The sequence below is a fragment of the Moschus berezovskii genome, chromosome 18, assembly GCF_049115385.1.
Source record: "Moschus berezovskii isolate FMDL1 chromosome 18, NW_MosBer_1.0, whole genome shotgun sequence".
NCBI lineage: Eukaryota > Metazoa > Chordata > Mammalia > Artiodactyla > Moschidae > Moschus > Moschus berezovskii.
The window spans coordinates 48,372,903-48,396,981 of record NC_142477.1 but is presented as its reverse complement, the minus strand read 5'-3'; the positions used below and the strand labels follow the sequence as shown (position 1 = coordinate 48,396,981).

At 37.9% G+C, this 24,079-nt stretch overlaps 1 protein-coding gene across 4 annotated transcripts in view; it reads left to right on the top strand.

Annotated features, from left to right (window-relative positions):
- The window catches only part of EMB (embigin), a 64,301-nt gene extending 41,793 nt beyond the window's left edge, over nt 1–22,508 (top strand). For all 4 annotated transcript variants that reach the window (XM_055422077.2, XM_055422078.2, XM_055422079.2 and 1 more), the window contains 5 exons: nt 6,320–6,447; nt 12,323–12,602; nt 13,630–13,663; nt 15,964–16,018; nt 16,608–22,508. In XM_055422077.2, the coding sequence (XP_055278052.2) occupies nt 6,320–6,447; nt 12,323–12,602; nt 13,630–13,663; nt 15,964–16,018; nt 16,608–16,625 (515 nt within the window). In that variant the 3' untranslated portion in view covers nt 16,626–22,508. The remainder of the gene's footprint in view (nt 1–6,319; nt 6,448–12,322; nt 12,603–13,629; nt 13,664–15,963; nt 16,019–16,607) is intronic.
- The last annotated feature ends 1,571 nt before the right edge of the window (nt 22,509–24,079 follow it).

The window sequence follows — 24,079 nt, the reverse complement described above, 5'->3', positions numbered from 1 at the left end:
CTGCATTGGCAGGCAGATTCTTTTACCCTCAGCCACCAGGGAAGCCAGTCTTTTAATTGAGGCCTCTCCAAAAGTCGAGTTGATCTTTCCAGGTAGGACTTTATCCCTCAAAGTGCTTCTGTGTTCTCATACTCCATTTAGTAGTAAAACCACATCAGCTCTTGGGAATATTGGAATGGATTCCGATTAGAAAGTGCTACTGAGCTGATAGTGTTTTGTCAAGAGATCCAAGAATAACTCCATTCTTACCTGGTGCAGTCATTCCTCTTCACAACAAAATCTCAAATATGGAAATACACACAGAAAAGAGACACCAAAGAAAAATAACATCTCATAATCAGCCAGACTTAGCTACAAATCCTTGGCTGAAATCCTTGGGTGGCTTCTTTTTTCTCACTGAGGTCATACTAACCTTAAACCAAAGCAGAGTCACCTACTCTTTCACAGTCCAAGCTCAATTTGGTACTTATTTCCCCAGATAGGAGGAGAGACCCTCCCAAACCAGATAAAAACCATGCTGAGTATGAGGCTGAGTTATTTATACCTCCAGATTCCTAGTCCTAGAAAACAAGGCCCCATCTGTGCCCTGGAATATGACCCATCCAGGACTCACCACCCAGTGCTGCGCTTCCCCCCGCCCCCGCAGGACTGAAAAATTGGCAAGTTGAATGAGAGTAGGGAATTTAATACCAAGGTCACCAGGAAGTTCAGTCCAGCCCCTCCTAGACTTCTGTTGTCTTCTCCAGTGCCTCGTGAAGAAATTGGCTCTACATTAAGAAAAACAAAACAAAATATGATGTTCTCTGGTTCAATCTAAATTAAACCTTTTAACATTGTGACCTTTAAAGTTATTGTCTTATTTTTCAGGAACTTAAAATACAGTTCTTATGTTCATGTCAGTATGTATGGTCAGTCTTCTCTTGGATGCTAGCTTTGCTTTTGGTTTTCTTGTATGGATTCTTCTATTAGAGTGCTGTCTGGATCTACAAATGGCCCTGAAGGGGTAGATTCAGACTGAGGAAATTGAACTGGATAACAAAAATGACTTGATCTAGTAAGAACACTTATGTGAGAGATACCCTCTTTACTTTTATTATAAAAAGACATGTGTATAGTATTTACAAATTTAGCTCATGGTATATCAAAGTATTACTTGCTTTATCCTGCATTGTTAAATTCAGTATGTGTTGAATGGGCCATTTCCTTTATATTCTTAGGTTTTATAATAATATGTAAAGTTATTATTCCATTTATTCTTTCTGCTCCATATACTACATAGTTCTGGAAACAATAATTTCTTTTTAACTTTTAACCAATTTCATTTCTTTTTATGGTAAGGAGAGGTAATTAGGTCCCCTGATTTAAATTGTTCTAATTTATACTTAAATTGTAAATCATATACAAACAAACTCTTATTCATCTGTGTTAGCCAAGGACTTGAATGAGTTTTTCAAGCAGTAGAATTTGTTTTACAGCTTCACAGCAAACTTTTTAAATATATATATTATTAAAGGATGAATTGGTACCACCACCAGCATCTCAAAGCTACTGTTTCTTCATTCTTCTGGGCTTTGTCCCCTGTGAATTCTTTCTTTATTTTCCATCATTTTAATCCCTTTTAATCACCTTTCTCAGATGAGCTGGGTGTTCTGTAAAAGATTCAGTTTGGATGCTTTTCCTCATTCAGGGGTGTTTTTATACATTCTTAAAGTTCTGAAAGGAGATCCAACCAGTCCATTCTAAAGGAGATCAATCCTGGGTGTTCATTGGAAGGACTGATGCTAAAGCTGAAACTCCAATACTTTGGCCACCTCATGCGACGAGTTGACTCACTGGAAAAGACTCTGATGCTGGGAAAGGTTGGGGGTGGGAGGAGGCGGGGATGACAGAGAATGAGATGGCCGGATGGCATCACCGACTCTGTGGACATGAGTTTGAGTGAACTCCGGGACTTGGTGATGGACAGGGAGGCCTGGCGTTCTGTGATTCATGGGGTTGCGGAGAGTCAGACACGACTAAGCGACTGAACTGAACTGAACTGAAAGTTCTGAAATGAATTCAGATGAATTTCCAGTTCTCCTTTCATTCTGTGATTTATTTCTTCTGTCTTCCACATGGCCTAGAAATCATTCCTGCACATGACAATAATCCACGCCATTAAGCTGGCTAATGTAGGAAGGCCATGGGCATTATACATTATAAGAAAGCTCTATTAAGAAGAGCAGTACCAGTACATGGACACAACACAAGTTTGAATTTTGTGGTGTTGCTGCTGCTGCTGCTGCTAAGTCACTTCAGTCGTGTCCGACTCTGTGTGACCCCATAGACGGCAGCCCACCAGGCTCCCCGTCCCTGGGATTCTCCAGGCAAGAACACTGGAGTGGTTTGTGGTGTTACTCTACACCAAGGGCTTTCCTGGTGGCTCAGCGGTCAAGCCTGCCAGTACAGGAGACGTGGATTTGATCCCTGGGTCAGGAAGATCCCTTGGAGAAGGAAATAGAAACCCACTCCAGTTATTGTTGCCTGAGAAATCCCATGGACAGAGGAGCCTGGTGGGCTACAGTCCATGGAGTCGCAAAAGAGTTGGACATGACTTAGCAACTAAACCACAACAACTGCTCTACACCAAGCAACGTTATATATTGTGTTTCTGTACTTAGTTCTTTACAGTAACACGGTTCAGTTCAGTTCAGTTCAGTCGCTCAGTTGTGTCCGACTCTCCGCGACCCCATGAAACACAGCACGCCAGGCCTCCCTGTCCATCACCAACTCCCAGAGCTCACTCAAACTCATGTCCACAGAGTCGGTGATGCCATCCAGCCATCTCATTCTCGGTCGTCCCCTTCTCCTCCCGCCCCCAACCTTTCCCAGCATCAGAGTCTTTTCCAGGGAGTCAACTTGTCGCATGAGGTGGCCAAAGTATTGCAGTTTCAGCTTCAGCATCAATCCCTCCAATGAACACCCAGGATCGATCTCCCTTAGAATGGACTGGTTGGATCTCCTGGCTGTACAAGGGACTCTCAAGAGTCTTCTCCAACACCACAGTTCAAAAGCATCAATTCTTCGGCGATCAGCTTTCTGGGAGGGTATAATCTACCTATGTCCTCAACACTGGTGACATTGAAACTATAATTCTAACTCAATATTTCCTGGACCTAAATCTTGTGTTTGTCACATCACTGTCACATTGTGCTGACTAATTCAGACACTCAGGATCTGATCTTTGAAATGGACAAATAATGACCCCATTTCCCTTAAAGTCCCTCAGCCTCATGGTGACCAGAAGGGAATATGGGACGCTAGTAGCCTCTCAGAAGGAGTGCTCAGAATATTCTCTGGCAAGGTCAGCCCACCAGTTTCTTGTGACTGGGATGACCTCAGTCACAACAGTCACATGTGTTTCACGTCTCTCCTTCCTCAGAAGCGCCCCAGTGGTACCTTTCAAGGTGCTCATAAACTCTTATAAATTATGATTGGCAGTTCACACATTTGGTTAATGTAAAATTGTACATCATTACATCTTGTCAAAACAGGTTTCCTTGGTTATGATAGGTATGGTAATCATTGACCTACAGGTTGCTCTGCCATCTTAAGATTTCTGGACCATTTGCACTGGTGATATATCTTTCTCATTAGCATCTCTTTATTTTTAGCAGTACCTCATTCAACACTATGCTGGGCAGATTTACTGATGAAGGAGAGGGTGATGTGTGCAATTGTATTTAACCCCATGTGAAACCATAAGGAAAATGGAAGACTTCCCACGTTCATCACTGTAACGTTAATCACCTAAAGACAAACTGTGAAGAAATCCAACCCTATTTTTATCCCCTGTACAAGTGGTTATGTGGAGGAGTGTGTGTGTGTGTGTGTGTGTGTGTGTTTGTCGTTCAGTTGTGTCTGACTCTTTGCAACCCCATAGACTGTAGCCCTCCAGGCTTCTCTGTTCATGGAATTCTCTAGGCAAGAATACTGGAGTGGGTTGTCATTCCCCTCTCTAGGGGATCGTCCCGATTCAGGGATCGAACCCTGGTCTCCTGCATTGTAGGCAGATTCTTTACCGTCTGAGCCACCAGGGAAGCCCATACAAGTGGATACAGAAGTCAGAATTTATTTTCTAGTTATTATGATTATTTTCCCCTTCCTCATCTTTATAATTCACATATCCATAAAATGCTCAGTTATCTTTGGGTAGTAGAAAGCCAAGAGCATTTAGAAAATGTATTTAATCTGGAAACCTAATTTTAGCAACTAAAATTGATCTTTGCATTTTCCACCCTGACCTTCCCCAAAATAAAATCTAAAAATAGGATAACAAATGAATAGCAAACAATATCTATAAAATTTGTCAACATAATATTATTAAAATGTATACATAATTTCAAACACTCTCTGCTAGCAAACCAACAAAAAGGAAAAACAAAACACAAAACCTGCTAAAATGAATAAAAGAAAAAATATCAACAAAAGTCATCTTAGTTGATAAGTCTCCAGTATAAGTGTACATTCTCTAATACATCCCTTGAGGTCCATCAGAAGAATTGATTTCATCGTGGAGGCTACTCAGTTCAGTTCAGTTCAGTTCAGTCGCTCAGTCGTGTCCGACTCTCCGCGACCCCATGAATCACAGCACGCCAGGCCTCCCTGTCCATCACCAACTCCCGGAGTACACTCAAACTCATGTCCACAGATTCGGTGATGCCATCCAGCCATCTCATTCTCGGTTGTCCCCTTCTCCTCCCGCCCCCAACCTTTCCCAGCATCAGAGTCTTTTCCAGTGAGTCAGCTCGTCGCATGAGGTGGCCAAAGTATTGCAGTTTCAGCTTTAGCATCAGTCCCTCCAATGAACATCCAGGATTGATCTCCTTTAGAATGGACTGGTTGGATCTCCTTGCAGTATAAGGGACTCTCAAGAGTCTTCTCCAACACCACAGTTCAAAAGCATCGATTCTTCGGCGATCAGCTTTCTTCCCAGTCCAGCTCTCACATCTATACATGACCACGGGAAAAACCATTGCCTTGACTAGACGGACCTTGGTTGGCAAAGTAATGTCTCTGCTTTTTAATATACTATCAAGGTTGGTCATAACTTTCCTTCCAAGGAGCAAGCGTCTTTTAATTTCATGGCTGCAATCAGCATCTGCAGTGATTTTGGAGCCCAAAAAAACAAAGTCTGACACTGTTTCCACTGTTTTTCCATCTATTTGCCATGAAGTGATGGGACCAGATGCCATGATCTTTGTTTTCTGAATGTTGAGCTTCAAGCCAACCTTTTCACTCTCCTCTTTCACTTTCATCAAGAGGCTTTTGAGTTCCTCTTCACGTAAGGGTAGTGTCATCTGCATATCTGAGGTTATTGATATTTCTCCCAGCAATCTTGATTCCAGCTTGTGCTTCTTCCAGCCCAGTGTGGAGGTTATTGGTTGACCTTTATTGCTTTGCTTATGTTGTTCTGTTTTAATTTTCTTACCAAATTATTCTGGAGAAGGAAATGGCAGCCAACTCCAGTATTGCCTGGAGAATCCCATGGACAGAGGAGCCTGGAGAGCTAGAGTTCATAGGGTTGCAAAGACCCTTTAGTCGGAGACGACTGAAGTGACTTAGCACACACATACCAAGTTATTAATAGCCTTAAAACTTAATTTTTCTAAATTCAGTACTCAATTTTAGTCTGTTACTAATGGCATCTGCTTCTAACTTTATGAAATAGATTATCACAGTGAATATCAGGTGTTTTTTTTTTTTAACAAAACCACATGAAAGAATTTTTCATCTCACTTTCTTTCTTTTCTCTATTAAATTTCCTTTGTTCGTTTCTCATCTTCTCACCTTCTCCAACCCTTTTCATAAATTTGTATGAACTAAGAATTTTAAATCCTAAAAATTTTGTCTCCTTACTTAAGTGCTGTCTAAGGGTAAACTTTAAGAGAAATATTTGTTCTAAAGTAATTTAGTAGGTGGGAAATATTTGTTCTAAAGTAATTTAGTAGGTGGGACGAAAAAATAGGCTTGAAAAACATGAAGTTTCTTTCGTATCCAAAGTATGTAACAGTTTGTTACAATATTTATAACTGTTATTAGGCTCATAATAGAAGACCTTTCTTCTGTTTGTATACTACTGACAATTACATTGCACTACTTACCTACTACAACGGTCCATCCTAACTACTATACATTGATTCATTTTATATAGAACTGAAACTACAGAAAGAAAATCATATATAAATGAAAAAAATGAAAAGATAAATTATATTTAACTTGAATACATCCTGCCATTCAGACTTTTTTAGTAATATGTATATTTCTACATTTTCCTTAGTTCCTGAAATTAATGGAAAAAACAAACCATTGATCACTTACGTGGGAGATTCAGTTGTCTTGATGTGTAAATGTCAAGATTGTCTTCCTTTAAATTGGACCTGGTACAGTGGCAATGGGAGTGTACAGGTAAGATATTTCTTTGAGTTACAAAATAAACACATTTATTTTATAAGTAATATGATTGTATTATCCTCATATTTTTAGGACTATTTCTGCTTCTCTTAGCTTGTTCTTAAATACATGATCATGGAGAAAGAACAGTGATGAATGAAGTTGTTTGATGTTTTTAGCACTTTACATTATACATCTGAAGATACTCCCAATGTTTCATTAGCTGGTACTTTGTTTTTACATTTAACAATTTATTTAAATTCACTGAAAGTTACAATTCATTTTTAGTTGATAAGCTTAGGTATAACCCCAACAAAAATGATTCTTTTTTTTCCTTATCATTTCATGAAAGTAACTTGAAAAAAAGGAAGTTATCTTTTCCTACTTCTGTTTCTGGAAACTGTGATAGAATGCAATATACTGGCACTATTTAAGGAAAGAATGAAAATTATGTAACTATGCGAAGAGTTGACTCACTGGAAAAGACTCTGTTGCTTGGAGGGATTGGGGGCAGGAGGAGAAGGGGACGACAGAGAATGAGATGGCTGGATGGCATCACTAACTTGATGGATGTGAGTTTGAGTGAACTCTGGGAGTTGGTGATGGACAGGGAGGCCTGGCATGCTGTGATTCATGGGGTTGCAAAGAGTTGGACACAACTGAGTGACTGAACTGAAACTTAGGTTTTGGGTTCTTTCAGTGTCATTGACTTCTTTTATGCCTCCAAGGACCTAGGGGAAGCCAGATACTTTAAATTCCTACTAAAAAATGAATGGCTTTTCAAAGACCTGATATTAAGAAAAACATGCTGCTGCTGACAAGTGCTCAGTACTGTATGACTCTTTGCAACCTCATAGACTATAGCCTGCCAGACTCCTCTGTCCATGGGGATTCTCCATGAAAGAATACTAGAGTGGGTTGCCATGACCTCCTCCAGGGGATCTTCCCACCCAGGGATTGAATCCAGGTCTCCTGCATTCCAGGCATATTCTTTACCATCTGAACCACCAGGGAAGCTCAAGAATACTGGAGTCGGTAGCCTATCCCTTCTCCAGGGAAACTTTTGGACCTAGGAATTGAACCAGGGTCTCCTGCATTGCAGGTGGATTCTTTACCAGCTAAGCTACCTGGGAAGCCCACATATGTTATACTAGGCAAAAAAACAGCCAAATCTAATTATATTGAACTTTCAGAATACAGTCTGTGCTTCTTTCCATCTTACTAGTGTCTCTCAGTTTAGCCCCAAGCATGGATCATATTGGGATATAAGAAAAGTGCAGCGAAGAGAGTACAAGTCAAAACTTTAGGTCAAATGTTTTTTCAAAATGTACATGAACCATCTGCATCAGACTCAACTTGGGGTGCCTACTAAACATGCAGTGCTTTGATTTATCATCCCTGAGTTAGAGAGTATCTTTGTAACAAGATCACAGGCAATGCTGTGAACAGAGAACCAGGTCGATATAATTTTTGGGAAAATAATAAACTCACAGTACTTCATCAGATAATCTCCAAGAATACTTGTATTCAGATTAGCATTTATTGATCACTGCAGTTGAATGATAGAGCAATGAAGGCAGCAAATGGCCTAAGAATAAAATTTAATTTAAATAGATTAAATAAATCAGCCCCCAGATAGCTTGGTAAGGATCTTAAAAGACTGAAGAAAACCCAGTGAATTCCAGAAACTGACTTGATTGAAAGAGAAATTCAGGTTTGAAAAGACAGAAAGTATACAGATGACCTTGTTTACCAGACTCACAGGAAGGTCTGCTAGTCCTTCTACATCAGCTTCAAAGACCGGAAGATTTCCATTCCAGTCTGAGGAACTACCAGTGTCAAGAACCAGGGAGCTTCCTTAATAGGAATGATCATTTTAATAGTTTTATTAACTTAATAGTTGATTTAATGAATGTATGCCTGCACTTGTGAAGGAGGAAGTACTTTGAACAGTTAGTCAAGTATTCTAACATGAAACCTGGATGACTGGAATTTTCTTGTATGTCTACTTTCGATAGAGTATTTACCCATGATGCCTTGCATGCTGTAGTTTCAAACACTCAGTGCTAAGCACTTAAAGCAAGTATCCTTTTCCTTTGTTTGCTACCTCTGAAAGGTCAAACTCTGATAAGAATTGAGCTATGTTATGTATCAGTTCAGTTCAGTTCAGTTGCTCAGTGGTGTCTGATTCTTTGCGACCCCATGGACTACAGCCTGCCAGGCACCACTGTCCATCACCAACTCCCAGAGCTTACTCAAACTCATTCAGTGGTGGCATTAAAACATCTCATCCTCTGTTGTCCCCTTCTCCTCCTGCCTTCAATCTTTCTCAGCGTCAGGGTCTTGCAACTGAGTCAGTTCTTCACATCAAGTGGCCAAAGTATTGGAGTTTCAGCTTCAGCATCAGTCCTTTCAGTGAATATTCAGGACTGATCTCCTTTAGGATGGACGGGTTTAATCTGCTTGCAGTCCAAAAGGAACTCTCAAGAGTCTTCTCCAACACCACAGCTCAAAAGCATCAATTCTTTGGTGCTCAGCTTTTGTTATAGTCCAACTCTCACATCCATACATGACTACTGGAAAAACCATAGCTTTGACTAAATGGACCATTGTTGGCAAAGTAATGTCTCTGGTTTTTAATATGCTGTCTAGGTTGTTCATAGCTTTTCTTCCATGGAGCAAGCGTCTTTTAATTTTATGGCTGCAGTCAGCATTGGCAGTGATTTTGGAGCCCCCCAAAATAAAGTCTCTCACTGTTTGCATTGTTTCTCCATCTATTTGCCATGAGGTGATGGGACTGGAAATGGCAACCCACTCCAGTGTCCTGGAGAATCCCAGGGACGGCGGAGCCTGGTGGCTGCCGTCTATGGGGTCGCACAGAGTCGGACACGACTGAAGCGACTCAGCAGCAGCAGCAGATGGGACTGGATGCCATGATCTTAGTTTTCTGAATGTTGAGTGTTAAGCCAACTTTTTCACTCCTCTTTCACTTTCATCAAGAGGCTCTTTAGTTCTTCTTTACTTTCTGCCATAATGGTGGTGTTATCTGCATATCTGAGGTTGTAGATATTCCTCCTGGAAATCTTAATTCTTAATCTTGTGCTTCATCCAGTCCATTAGTTCTCATGATGTACTCTGCATATAAGTTAAATAAGCAGGATGACAATATATAACCTTGACGTAGTCCTTTCCCGATTTAGTACCAGTCTGTTGTTCCATGTCTGGTTCTAACAGTTTCTTCTTGACCTGCATATATATTTCTCAAGAGCAGGTGAGGTAGTCTGGTATTCCCATCTTGAAGAATTTTTCACAGGTTGTTGTGATCCACATAGTCAGAGGCTTTGGCATAGTCAATAAAGCAGAAGTAGGTGTTTTTCTTGGAGAAGGCAATGGCAAGCCACTCCAGTACTCTTGCCTAGAAAATCCCATGGACAGAGGAGCCTGTGGGCTGCAGTCCATGGGGTCACTACTAGTCCGGCACAACTGTGCGACTTCACTTTCATTTTCACTTTCACGCATTGGAGAAGGAAATGGCAACCCACTCCAGTGTTCTTGCCTGGAGAATCCCAGGGATGGTGGAGCCTGGTGGGCTGCTGTCTATGGGATCGCATAGAGTCAGACACGACTGAAGCGACTTAGCAGCAGCAGCAGCAGCAGGTGTTTTTCTGGAACTCTCTTGCTTTTTTTATGATCCAAGGCATGTTGGCAATTTGATCTCTGGTTCCTCTGCCTTTTCTAAATACAGCTTGAACGTCAATAAGTTCACAGTTAATATACTGTTGAAGCCTGACTTAAAGAATTTTGAGCATTACTTTGCCTGAGTGAGAGATGAGTTCAATTGTGTGGTAGTTTGAACATTCTTTGGCATTGCCTTTCTTTGGGATTGGAATGAAAATTGACCTTTTCCAGTCCTGTGGCCACTGCTGAGTTTTCCAAATTAGCTCGCATATTGAATGCAGCACTTTAACAGCATCATCTTTTAAGATTTGAAATAGCTCAACTGGAATTCCTTCACCTCCACTAGCTTTCTTCTAGTGATGCTTTCTAAGGCCCCCTGACTTTGCATTCCAGGATTTATAGCTCTAGGTGAGTGATCACACCATTGTGGATCTCTGGGTCTTGAAGATCTTTTTTGTATAGTTTTCTGTGTATTCCTGCCACCTCTTCTTAATATCTTCTGCTTCTGTTAGGTCCATACCATTTCTGTCCTTTATTGTGCCCATCGTTGCATGAAATGTTCTCTTGGCATCTCTAATTTTCTTGAAGAGATCTCTTGTCTTTCCCATTTTGTTGTTTTCCTCTATTTTTTTGCATTGATTACTTAGGAAGTCTTTCTTATCTTTCCTTGCTATTTGGAACTCTGCATTCAAATGGGTATATCTTTCCTTTTCTCATTTGCTTTTAGCTTCTCTTCTTTTTGTAGCTATTTTTAAGGCCTCCTCAGACAACCATTTTGCCTTTTTGCATTTCTTATTCTTGGGGATGGTCTTGACCACTGCCTCCTGTACTGTGTCATGAACCTCCGTCCATAGTTCTTCAGGCACTTTGTCTATCAGATCTAATCCCTTAAATATATTTGTCACTTCCACTGTATAATTGAAAGGGATTTGATTCAGGTCATACCTGAATGGTCTAATGGTTTTCCCTGCTTTCTTCAATTTAAGTCTGAATTTGGCAATAAGGAGTTCATGATCTGAGCCACAGTCAGCTCCTGGTCTTGTTTTTGCTGACTGTGTAGAGCTTCTCCATCTTTGGCTGCAGATAATATAGTATAATAGATAATCTGATTTCAGTATTGACCATCTGGTAATGGCCATGTGTAGAGTCTTCTCTTGTGTTGTTGGAAGAGGGTGTTTGTTATGACAGTGTGTTCTTTGGCAAAACTCTGTTAACCTTTGACCTGCTTCATTTTGTACTCCAAGGCCAAATTTGCCTGTTACTCCAGGTATTTCTTGACTTCCTACTTTTGCATTCCAGTCACATATAATGAAAAGGACATCTTTTTTGGGTGTTAGTTCTAGAATGTCTTGTAGGTCTTCTTAGAACCATGCAACTTCAGCTTCTTCAGCATTACTGGTTGGGGCATAGACTTGGATTATTGTGATTTTGAATGGTTTGCCTTGGAAATGAACAGAGATCATTCTGTCATTTTTGTGACTGCATCCAAGTACTGCATTCCAGACTCTTTTGTTGACTATGATAGCTACTCCATTTCTTCTAAGGGATTCTTGCCCACAGTAGTAGATATAATGGTCATCTGAGTTAAATTCACCCTTTCCGGTCCATTTTAGTTCACTGATTCCTAAAATGTCGATGTCCACTCTTGCCCTCTCCTGTTGGCCACTTTCAATTTGCCTTGATTCATGTACCTAACATTCCAGTTTCCTGTGTAATATTGCTCTGTATAGCATCGGATTTTACTTCCATTACCAGTCACATCCACAACTGGGTGTTGTTTTTGCTTTGGCTCCGTTCCTTCATTCTTCTTGGAGTTATTTCTCCCCTGATCTCCAGTAGCATATTTGGCACCTACCGACCTGGGGCGTTCATCTCAGTGTCCTATCTTTTTGTCTTTTCGTACTGTTCATGGGGTTCTCAAGGCAAGAATACTGAAGTGGTTTGCCATTCCCTTCTTCAGTGGGCCATGTTTTTTCAGAACTCTACACCATGACCCGTCCATCTTGGGTGGCCCTACATAGCATGGCTCATAGTTTCATTGAGTTAGACAAGGCTGTTATGTATAACTTCTCACAAATTTCAATATGCCCTTTTGATACTAAGCTGTTTTCTTGGTACTGTTTTGTAGCTTTCACTCAAAACTAAATCATTCGGGACATATATTTTTTTATGGAATATTACAGGAATGGATTTTAATGTCTCCTTATATTAGGTTCCTATTGGTGTTCCAGTGAATGATAAGTATGTGATCAGTGGAAAACACGCTAATGAAACAGGGCTCAAGATAACGCAGCTTTCAGAGGACGATCAGGGAACTTACTGGTGCCATGCAATATTCGAGTTGGGGGAGAGTGAAGGACACGTTAAACTCATCGTTCTCAGCTATTTGGTACCCCTTAAAGCATTTTGTGCAATAGCTGCTGAGGTTGTTCTCTTAGTGGCTATTATTCTGCTTTTTGAAATGTATACTCAAAAGAAAAAGAAGCCCTCAGGTAAGATTTCTTTTTTTAGATAACATTCTCATGTTATGACTTACTACATTACAGTGGCTTTAGAGTTTTGGGGGAAAAAAGCCTAACTTTTGTTATTTGTAGTGGTATTTATGTTAGTATTGGTGATGACTCTGAACTAGGAGCTTATATTGATGGACTTCTTTATTCAACTTCCTAAAAAGCTTTAATGTTAAAATATGCCTTTTATCCCTCTTTCTTTGGTGTTACTGGTACCAACAATCAATTAAGTGATAACATGCTTTGGTACTAAAATATTAGAAAATTCTGTGGTAACTTAATAGAAAAGATCTGAAAGATAAGCAGTTATTCTTTCACTTAGATAATTCGTTTTTAAAAATGTTTTATCAAACATTTTTGAATTCTCATAAAAGAGACATTGCCTGCCAGATCTGTTTGCATAGCCTGTTCCTGATGGATTACAGATTGAGAAACCATTGGCCCCCTAGGAAAATGTATCTTGCATTCTGTATTTTTTCCTATTTTGTGCTGTTTAGTAACTTTAATAATTATAAGTCGGTCAGTCCTGTTTTTGATGATCCTAGGCACTAGAAGAGGCTTGATCAATTTTTGTCAGTTATACCTCAGCATGTACCTTGTGTTTAGTCATGTCCGATGCTTTGCGACCCCATGGACTGTAACCAGCCAGGTTCCTCTGTTGATGGGATTTTCCAGGCAAGAATTCTGGAACATATTGCCATTTCCTTCTCCTGGGGATCTTCCTCACCCAGGGACTGAACCCGTGTCTTCCGTGTCTCCTGCATTGCAGGTGGATTCCTTATGCTCTGAGCCATCAGGGAAGCCAGTGTTTTGCTGATCAAAGCTGCAAGTCAGGAGAGCAGGGAAGGAGTGGACATGACAGACGTGCAGCTGTCGCCTCTCATTGCAGAGCAGGAAAACAGTGTGGGCAGTCAGGGATGTAGAATTCATGGGAAAGTAGAACTGAGCATATATGTTCAACAAGAATAATAAACCAGCCTTACAGTTAAGTTCTTCTTTTGTTACACAGATGATGGAAAAGAATTGGAACAAGGTGAACAGCTGTAAGTATTATTTTTTATAGATAATTTTCCCTTGAATAAAAATCAGATAAATATGAAATAAAATGTTTGCAGTTAGAGAAAAAAAGGTACAAGAGTATATTGTGTGTTATTTTCTGCACATGTCCTTTTGTGGTGAAGAGTGGCATTTACCTGTGTGCAACACCTCGCTGTACTTCTGTTTTCTCTTCAATAAAATGGGTTTAATGATATTACCACATAAGGTTTAAGGATTAAATGACTTTCTCTGTGTAAAAGTGCTTAGCATAAGCTTTTGTTATTGAATGCTTTCTATGCCTGAGCATCTATATTTCTTTAAAGTATCCATCACTGATTCTGATTCTCTGTCATGTTGAAAATCACTGACCTAGGATTCTATTTGTTATTATTTTTCTGAGAACACAAATTGCGTCACTATTTCTTGTACAGTCCCCTTTGTTTAGAGTTGAGCTGAGCAGGAGAGAACTAGAAAGAAAATTACCAGTGATGTCATTTGGTTTGGTGACAGTGGGAGTTGTTGGTTCTACCATGCCAGGGAACTGAGAGTGGTGCCCAGCTCCAGTGGGCTGAGGGAGTTGCCCAAAACTGGGTTTGAAGTTCAAGTAATACAGCCAGGGTCTGGAAAATGAGACCAGAGTAAAGCAGCCAAAAGAAACCTAGGAAAAGGGAAGCCTGAGCAACTATTACCAACCCAAACGGACACTTGCAATTTATCTTTGTCAGTCAAGACGAGCTCTGAGGTGTGAGCGCTATAACCACAGTTAAATAGCAAGACTAGAGCGGATAGTTGTCAGGCGTATATTCATAGACATTATTCAAATAGATAGTTTTACTCAGTTCACTCAAATCAACAGGACAAAGCTTCTAAAGTAAGGTCATACAATAATTATATCAGGAGTTCCATAACCCCAGATAAGGAAAAACAAAACTGTTTTTAGAATCAGACTCTTATGATTGAAAAGGATGGGAACCTCTTTCTGGAAAACTTGTTCATATTAATTTGAACATTTTATCTTTCTGGTTTGCATGTATTGATTACCTTTCTTACACTTGGAATCATGAAAAACATGACGGTTATTCAGATATTTGAAACAGTTATACCCTTGCCTGGATTCTTTTGTTCTCCCAGCTCAGCCTCCCCAGTGTTCCCCTCCATTCCCCTGCAGTCACATTTCTCATCTTTAGGTTTTTTTTAGTATCTTTAGATTTAATGCAAGCATGAAGGGCACTTGATCTCATTTAGAGAAGCCTTTCACCAATGCTTTTTAAAGAATTTTTAGATAAATTTGTCTTTAAAGAGAATATTGTTTATCAATATATTTTATATTTGATGCTTATATATGTGTTTAGATACCAGCCATTAACAGAATGAATGACTTTTAAAAATAGTACTAAGAGTATAACAAGCTAGTCAGTTCAATAAAGAGCTCATTCATTTGTCTGATCCACCAAGATATTTAATCCACACAATTTTACCTACAACTCCTTCTCCCAATTTTGATGTAACTGGTTATATGGTTGAATTTATTATCTGGTGAGACTAGTTTAATAAACTCAGTAAGTAAGGTAAGTAAGTAAGTAAAGTCGCTCAGTCGTGTCCGACTCTTTGCGACCCCATGGATGGTAGCCTACTAGGCTTCTCCATCTATGGGATTCTCCAGGCAAGAATACTGGAGTGGGTTACCATTTCCTTCTCCAGGGGATCTTCCCGACCCAGGGATCGAACCCGGGTCTCCTGCTTTGGAGGCAGACGCTTTAACCTCTGAGCCACCAGGGAAGCCCAAATAAACTCAAGCCTGCCCATAAGATCTGGAAGGGTATTAATTATATACCCTTGTAACCTAGTTTAGTCTTTCTTGTCTTAAGAATCTGGAGCCCACATTGTGGTCTTATTCTGATGCTCTTTGAGGAGACAAAGAGCCATGCTTAACCTCTAATTCAGTGTATAAACATGTTGGATTATAGCACCTTTATCTACGTACTGGCTGACCTCCAGATTGACTATTATCTTGCTTTGTCAAAGCAACATATGTTAGGCCATATACTGACGCCTTCACTCACTCTTGGGGAAAAGCAATTCTCTCTGCATAAAATAAACAGGCCCTCTGTGGCAGTGGTTCCTCTGCAAGCAATGGCATGCAAATAAAATCGACATTAAGAGTAAAACACCATTTTTAGCAAGAATAAATCCTATTTGTATTGACCTCATATTTTAACTTGATGGTCATGATATAGATGGTGTACTGACTTAGTCTGATGCAGTGTAAACATATATTAATTTTCTTTTTTTGTTTTCTATACAGGAAATTGGATGATAGCAATGGTATAGAAAATAGTGGCCCTAGGCACAGAAAAAATGTAAGTTGCTTCCAAATGTTTACCTTCTAAATAAAATGTAAAATTCAATATGCACAGCCTGTTAATCCATCTTCTTTTTTTAGTTTCATAAAAGTAGTCATTCACTATCTGCTTGAATATTATAGGAGAATATACAAGTTACACAATAAATAAATGGCATCCTTTTTCCACCAGAGAACATGTAACAACCAATCTAAAAGTGAATCGGTTGCACTGCAGATGTATATTTTTTCTTCTGTCACCACAGGCCAAGTTATTTTATAACTTCTTATGTAGTCTTATTTTGTCCTCTCTCAGTTTTTCTGGATTCTCCTGTTCTATTTTCATATATTCCTATACATCTAGTCTGTGAATGAATCAGTATTAGTTTATTTTCTTTCAGTTCAGTTCAGTCGCTCAGTCGTGTCCGACTCTCCGCGACCAAATTTCCATATTTCATCATTTTTCTCTCGAGTATTTAGGAACTGTTTGGTTTAGCAATTTTGGATCACCTCCTTCCAGAAATTTTTGCTTTGTTAACATGATAATAAGTTGTTACAGAATAACCAGGATGTGCTAATTATGTTTCATTATGCTTTATGTAACTCAGGAATCCGTGGGCCAGTGAGTGACAAACATCATGTCAAGAGTCACAGGAAGACGTACAAAGAGTTTGCATTTCAGCTTTATTTCTGCTTCTTGTTAAGAATGTGTGATTTTTTTATTTTTAAAAAGATGAAAAGTTTATGTAAAATGCTCAGTAGTAGCTTTGTAAATAATATATGCAATTTCAGATCTACAGATATATTTTCATTCTGTATTTTATACTAAAGCAAGGTAAATTGTATTAAGTATGTGCTATGAGCTATAACCCAGGATAATTAATTTCATTCCAGTCCTTAAGGGACACGCAGAACAGACACCAGCAAAACCAAATAGTACACAGAGTGAATGTCACTCAAGACCTGTTTGTAACCAAAGAATTCATTAAAAACAAAACTTTGCCACTTGTCTTAAAAAGGTTTTTTCCCCAATCATGTTTACTAGGTGTAGAAGTATTTGTAATAATTTCATGTAAAGTTCATTCTTCAATCATATTGAAAAGAAGTGTCATCAAGGGGAAATTAGCACTTTCTACCTTTGTTAATGATGGTTACTGTGCAGTCAGCACAAGGAAAACATGTTTTTCCTACGAAAACATTGGTTGAAGGCAAAGAAATAAAACGGTACACTTGCCCCGATTCTCCATCACCACAGAAGCAAATTTCTCAATCTCATTCCACTCATCTCCACTGTTTTCCCACATTAAGCTAAAGTGATTCTTAGACTTCCTAGAGAGCATTTTTTATTTTAAGCTGTGAATTTTGGATTTCTCAAGTTACAGCTGTTGTTGATGTTGTAGGATTAAGGTTCACATAGACATGATGTCTCACTGCTGTAGGCATGCTTCTGTGTTTCATGGTGGTATCCATGGCTGGCTAAATATCTGAAAAGCATCATTAGTGGTTTATATTACTAATGCCTTTGTCTAAAATTAAGAAGTATTAAAGTTGTTCTATGTTGTTGCCAGTGCCTTAGGCTTTCTATTGCGTGTATAACTAAACTGTTTTATAAAACTCACTGTAACCAAGTCAAGTGAAATCTGAATAGACGTGAAAAGTTGTCAGTGGCTTTGAATGGAATATTGGTTCATATAGCAGGATACTAGGTTAGGTTGAAGACAATATGTGAAACCTGCTGGGGGGTCCTTGGTGCTTATGAATCCACTGTCCCCCAGCTCACAGTGCAGCAGAGATCAGAACAATTACAGGCAAAGAGGGAGGGTTTGGGATGGTGGTGAAGAACCCACAATCTTGGTGACCTAGGGGATTAATGCTTGAAAAAGAGAAGTTCAATTATTTGAAAAAAAAATACTTTATAGAAATGTGTATGATATTGTGGGTGAAAAAATTATAATAAAATTGAGATAGTGAAAAATTATGCTTTATATGGCATCTTAACTAACATTAAAATATTACTAGCATGAATAATACACATGAAGTGTGACTTGGAAGCCTCTCTGTTTGTTGCAGCACTGTTTTGCATAAAACGTGTGAACTATCCACAAAAGTTTTACTGAATAGACTACATCATTTAAGTAATGACAGGTTTCATCATATTCTTGTCTCAGAGCCATGAGCCAGACATTTGTTTTGGTTAATTATTAATTTGACAAAATGATCTTGGGTGGTATCTATATGATGGTAACCAAACAGTTCACTTAGTTAATCTGAACAATTTGAATTCAATGAAAAATTAATCAGACCCACTTTTTGCCTAAATCCAATTCAAATGCATTTGTGACTAGATACATACAAATCCCCATACAATTTGTAGCTCATATGCAGTATGTATTCTTCCATTTTGCCACCATTATTTAGACTAAAATGGTTCTCAGGCAGAAAAATTGCTATTCTAATGTAAAATAATCTGAAATATTTATGTAGTAAATTGAAATTTTAGGTGTCAGTGTTTGCTATTTTTCCTAGCAAAGAAAATTAAGTTCAGTAACTTTAAGCAGAAGAGGTACTCAGGAAATTAAAGTTGAATTTTGACTTTTTAGAGTCTCTCTGGGGAACCTCCAGAAAATTATTTCACCATTGTTATGTTAAAAAATGGAATGCTTCCATTAAGTAACCTCATGGAAAGGAACGGATTAACTAAAAGTGACCAATTGTAAATTGACTAAAAATACAAAGCAAGCAGAAAAGCTGAAGTAGGAAAATTACGCCACGTTTATATATTAGACACCAGTTTTGCTGCATATTAAGTAGATTTAACGATGTCTTAAAATTCCCAAATATTTTTGCACTCAGTTTATGCTCTAATATAAATCTTCACTTTGTAGTCTTTCTCTCTTTTTTTTTCTTAGCATCTAGTTACCCAGGCCAAAACCTAAAGTTCACTGTGCCATTTTCTTCTCCTCTATTAACTAATATTTATTAGTCATGAATCTCTGTTCCTTTGTCCTCTTTAATAGCTCATCAATCCACTCATTGCCTCCCCTAGCCCTGTACTCACCAGCTGCAACATCTACCGTCTTGATTTTCCTACATCAGCCTCATCTACTGTTAATCCACTTTTGCATTGCTTTGTGTATGTGTGTGCACTTAGTTGCTCGGTCACGTCCAACTCTTCGCAACGCCATGGACTGTAGCCCACCAGGCTCCTATGTCCATGGGATTTTCTAGGCAAGAATACTGGAGTAGGTTGCCATTTCCTTCTCTAGAGGATCTTTCCACCTCAGGGATCAAACCCACATCTCCTGCACTGGCAGGCAGTTTCTTTACCACTGAACCACCTGAGATGCCCCTTTAGCATTGCTGCCGGGCCATATTTCTAAAGCACAAATCTCACTATGGAGCATTATGAACCAGTTCCCATGACAGACCTCTATAGGCTCCCCTTTGCCATATCTTAATGCTGCAGTTTTCCAAATCGCTAATCTTTCTCCACTGTCTTGATTTAGCCTTGACAAAGAGAGTCTATGCAGAATGCTGCCCCCTGTGCGCCTCCCCCTTGATGAACTCAAGTTTAGCCTTCAAGACTTGAATCTGATGTTACTTCCTGGCAGATCCCTCATTCCCAGTTGACTATGTACCATCATATGTGCTCAAATAACTCCACATTTTTTGTGCTTATTTACCTGTATTATACATATGCTTTTATATGTCTCCTTCCTGGATTTTGATTTGCTTGTCCCATACCTACCACAGAGAAGGTACATTGTAGATGTCATGAAGTGTGTAGTGAATGGATAAATGTATAGGTGAAAATAAAATTTTATAAATTTATACTTATTTTTAGAAGAACAATCTAAATCGTGACATCAGAAGTGAAACAAAATATTTTAACAGAGATAAACCAATCCTTTATAACTTCAGTGTTTGCTTCCATTTCTTTGAAAAACAGTAGCAATATGATAAAAACTTCTGTTTAATTTTAATACTGTGTAATAAGCTAATGAGCAAAGAGAGTTCTGATTCCTAAACTATTATACAGGGTATGTTGCTTTCAACTTATCTAAATTCCCATTGTGCTTTATTTTTTATTGGCAGTACAGATGTTAACCTTATTTTTCTCCTTTATTTCAGTAAGGTAATGTGTTGACTTTATATATATGTAAAGAATTTTAGCAATTGTCATTCTCTGCATGGCACTGTAGATGTTAGTGTCCACTCCACTAACTTTCTCATTCCTCCTCCCTGCCAATACCTCATAGTACCTTAGAATATCTCAGAATCCAATTCAAAAATTTATCGTAAATATATTTTTTAGAAAGCTTTCATTGTTTAGTTTTGGTCCCTGTAAGTTTGTCTTTACTTTCGTCTCTGTAAGTTTGTCTTTGATAATCAAATACATAAAAAAAGAAATGTCAGTTCTGCTCACATACTCCCTGGATTTTCATCTCTGAGGCATTTATTATGCAAAATTATTTACTGAATCATCTTCTTTATAGAAAATGAATCTTCTCTAATGGAACAAGTTTTGCAATGAATTAGGTACTTCTGACTAACATTTTTAGGTGGGTGCAAGTTCAAAAGTGTGTGTTCTAGTGTTAATTAAAAGTCACACTGACCTTTCTCTGAATTAATATTTATTGAATGAATGAAAAATAGATGAACATCTCAATTAGTTTGGAATCTTAAATTATATAAATGTATGTTATCTACTTTGATTTTGATTAACTGAATTTATCTTCTCTAGCAGAGATATAAAGAAAACTGGAACTCTATGTGCATTTCTTTCACATGATATTTAGGAATGTATTTGCAGTATATCTGGAAGGTCAGTTACATGTGCAGCTTATCAACTGATTTCTTTATTGACGGTATATCTTATTGTTAAATAGTAATGATTCACATTTGTTGAGTGCTTAGCATGTGATAGGTACTGTGCTAAATATTTTGAAACATTTTATCTCATTTAATTTCCGCATCATCGTACGCTATAGAAACTATTACATACTGTGTTATAAATGAGGAAACAAGCTTGAGAGATTAAGTATTTGGAGCTGGGAATTGAAATCCAAGGAGTTCTCCTTAAGAGTCTAGGTTAAACAACTATGATGAATCATAAGGAGTCTACTAAGGAGACTCTTAGAAAAATCAGGCTATTATCTATAAACTGTCTTTTTTAAAAAAAATTTGACTCCTTTAGTTGGTTCGTTAAATAATAAGTTCCATAATTTTATTCTTAAGGCTTATAGAACCTATGCTGTGGCATATTTATGCTATCCCTGCAGTGATGCTAAGGAATCAATATATTTTTGCTTGTTTGGAGAGTCTTTATTTTTTTCCCTAATTTTACTTCTCAATAACTAGTGTGACCATAAAATTTATCATCCAAACAATGAGAATGAAAGAAAGTGCTATTTATAATTTTATCAGGACAAATGGAAAACAGATGGTAAGTCACAATTTTTACCTGTAGGTAGGAGCAAAGAATTGAATCTAGCCTAGGCACAGCAGTAACATCTTAAGTCTGAATAATAAACACTTTGAAATTCACCTTCAGGGAAAGAACTATCGTTAGTAAATGCCAGGTGAGATGCCTATGAGACAATTTAGTAAGCTTAAAGATTTATTACTTTTCAGCAGTACTATGATTAAAATGTATCAGCTTTCAAAAATGTGATTCACAAGTTGTAAGAGAAGCTAGGAGGCAAAGTTGTATTTTTGATGGCCTGTGAAGTGAACTGGACAATTCTTTTGATTTGCTTATCTTCATGATTAATGTGTCATAATGATAATAATCTGTATGATTCTCAATAAGTCAGGAATGCCTGATTATGCCTTTATAATAAAATTTACTTATGCAATCAGTGAAGCTCACTGATGACTAATATTGTCAAAATTACTTTTAATCATGTGATTAACCTGTAACATTTATTTCTTCATTCCTCATGTCCCAAATGGGAGAAACCTAGTGAAATTTGTTTATGGTATTGGCTAAAGTCCTTGTATTATTTGGTGTGTTATCTATTGTGTTTAAGCACTTTTGTTCATAAAAATTGATTCTGCTATTTAATTTGTAATTTACTTCAGAATATAATTAGCACAAATTACTTTTTAAAGATTATTTGATAAGCAAATGAAAATATTAGACAATAGTATTTGTAACTAACTGTGATGCTACATAATGCTACAAAAATATCACACAGTATGGTTACATGAACTGCTTTTGTGTCTTTTAAGACAGAAATTTGCCCATAAATTTTACTTAAAAAAAAAAAAAACAAGGACCGTGGATTTATTATGATGTATTTCCAAATAATTGTGGTTTTCTTTTTTTTAACATGTATGTCTAAATTCTCACTAATGCCATTCTGCATTATGTAAACAGTACCGAAAATGTTTGTATTAGAATGTTTAAAGTTTTTTTGTTGTGTTAACTCAAAGGATATGCCTAATATGTAATTAAATTCAATAAAATGTACTCTGAATTAAAAATTTAAGCATTATAGAATGTATTTTAAAATTTTAATTATTTAAATGTGAATTTAAAGGCACTAGATAATAGAAAACACTGACTTTTTAAAATTATACACACAGGCAATTCAAGTCTTGTAAAACAATTCATCCTTCCCAAGTCCAACAAAAAAAGTATACTTACAGCTGGGATTCTGTATTTTGACACATCAAATAGGAAGTTAGAAAGGAATTTTCAAAACAGGGCAAGACATATTTAGAAATAAAAAAGACAACAGTGGCCTTGACATAAATGGACGTTTAAATGAAATTAATGTATCGGACATATTTGTTTTTCCTGCAAAAATTTTTTTTTCAACATTGAAGTGTCATTTTCAATTGATTTTAGTAAAACTGGTTACAAAATATTTCAAAATTTGTAATCTACAAAAATGTCTATTGCTACAAAAGAGAATCAATATTCCAAATAGAGCATTTTAATGATCCTAATAGTCCAGGCAAAAAGGAAAACTCATTAGGATAATAACATATTTCACTATATATTATACCTGACTCAACTGAATTATATATACATATTAAAATGACTGACGGCTAATAAATGTTTGTGTTGTAAAGCATTTTAGGTCAATTTAGAGGGGATTGAGTAATTGTATTTGGGGAAATGGCAACCCACTCCAGTGTTCTTGCCTGGAGAATCCCAGGGACGGGGGAGCCTGGTGGCCTGCCGTCTGTGGGGTCGCACAGAGTTGGACACGACTGAAGCAACTTAGCAGCAGCAGTAACAGCAGCAATGACTAGATAAAACAAACAAACAATGATTGGAGAGATCCACTTCTGGAAAGATGTAGTTGACATATTTTCCCCTATTCTGCTCCCTAAATAGAGCTAACAACATTTTGCCTTATTAAAAAACCAGTAAAATATTCTGAAATGTGAAGAGAAGAATGCAGACCAACTAGGAACTTTGGGCCACAGGGTATGACACACCAAGGAGATTCCTGATTTTTCTCGTTGTCTCATATATCCCAGACTAGGTGCTACAGAAGCCAGCAGGCTGGAAATACCAATGAGTTCAGATACAGGAGACTCTCTTTAGCCAAGGAACCATGAACAAAATAATCTAGTAAGGCAGATAAACATTTATATAGTAACTGTTCTGCTCCAGCCAAACACTACCACTGTGGCCCCACCCCCACAACCAGCAGCAAAAGCTGAGTGGGGAGACTTTTACCCCACCTGGGGGAATAACACCTGGAAGGGTAACAAGGCCCCCTTCTCACTCCTAGTGAAAGGCTGAAATCTCACTTCCATCCTAGAGGAACAAGGTACCCCTCCTTCCTTAGATGTCAGTGAAGGCAAAAGAATTCACATTTCCCACTTCCTGATAGTAATCAGTAATCTTTCCCCACTAAAGTGTCTCTCAATACCTAAAGAATCCAAATTTCAATAAAAACCTCACTTGTTATTATATAAATCATGAACATCTCTCTTTGAAGAAGAAAAAACAATCAACAGATGCTAATATCAAGATGAAAATAGAATTATGCAGTAATTTTAAAGCAGCCATCATCCAAACACTTCAGTGAACACTTATGAACAAATGTAAAAATAA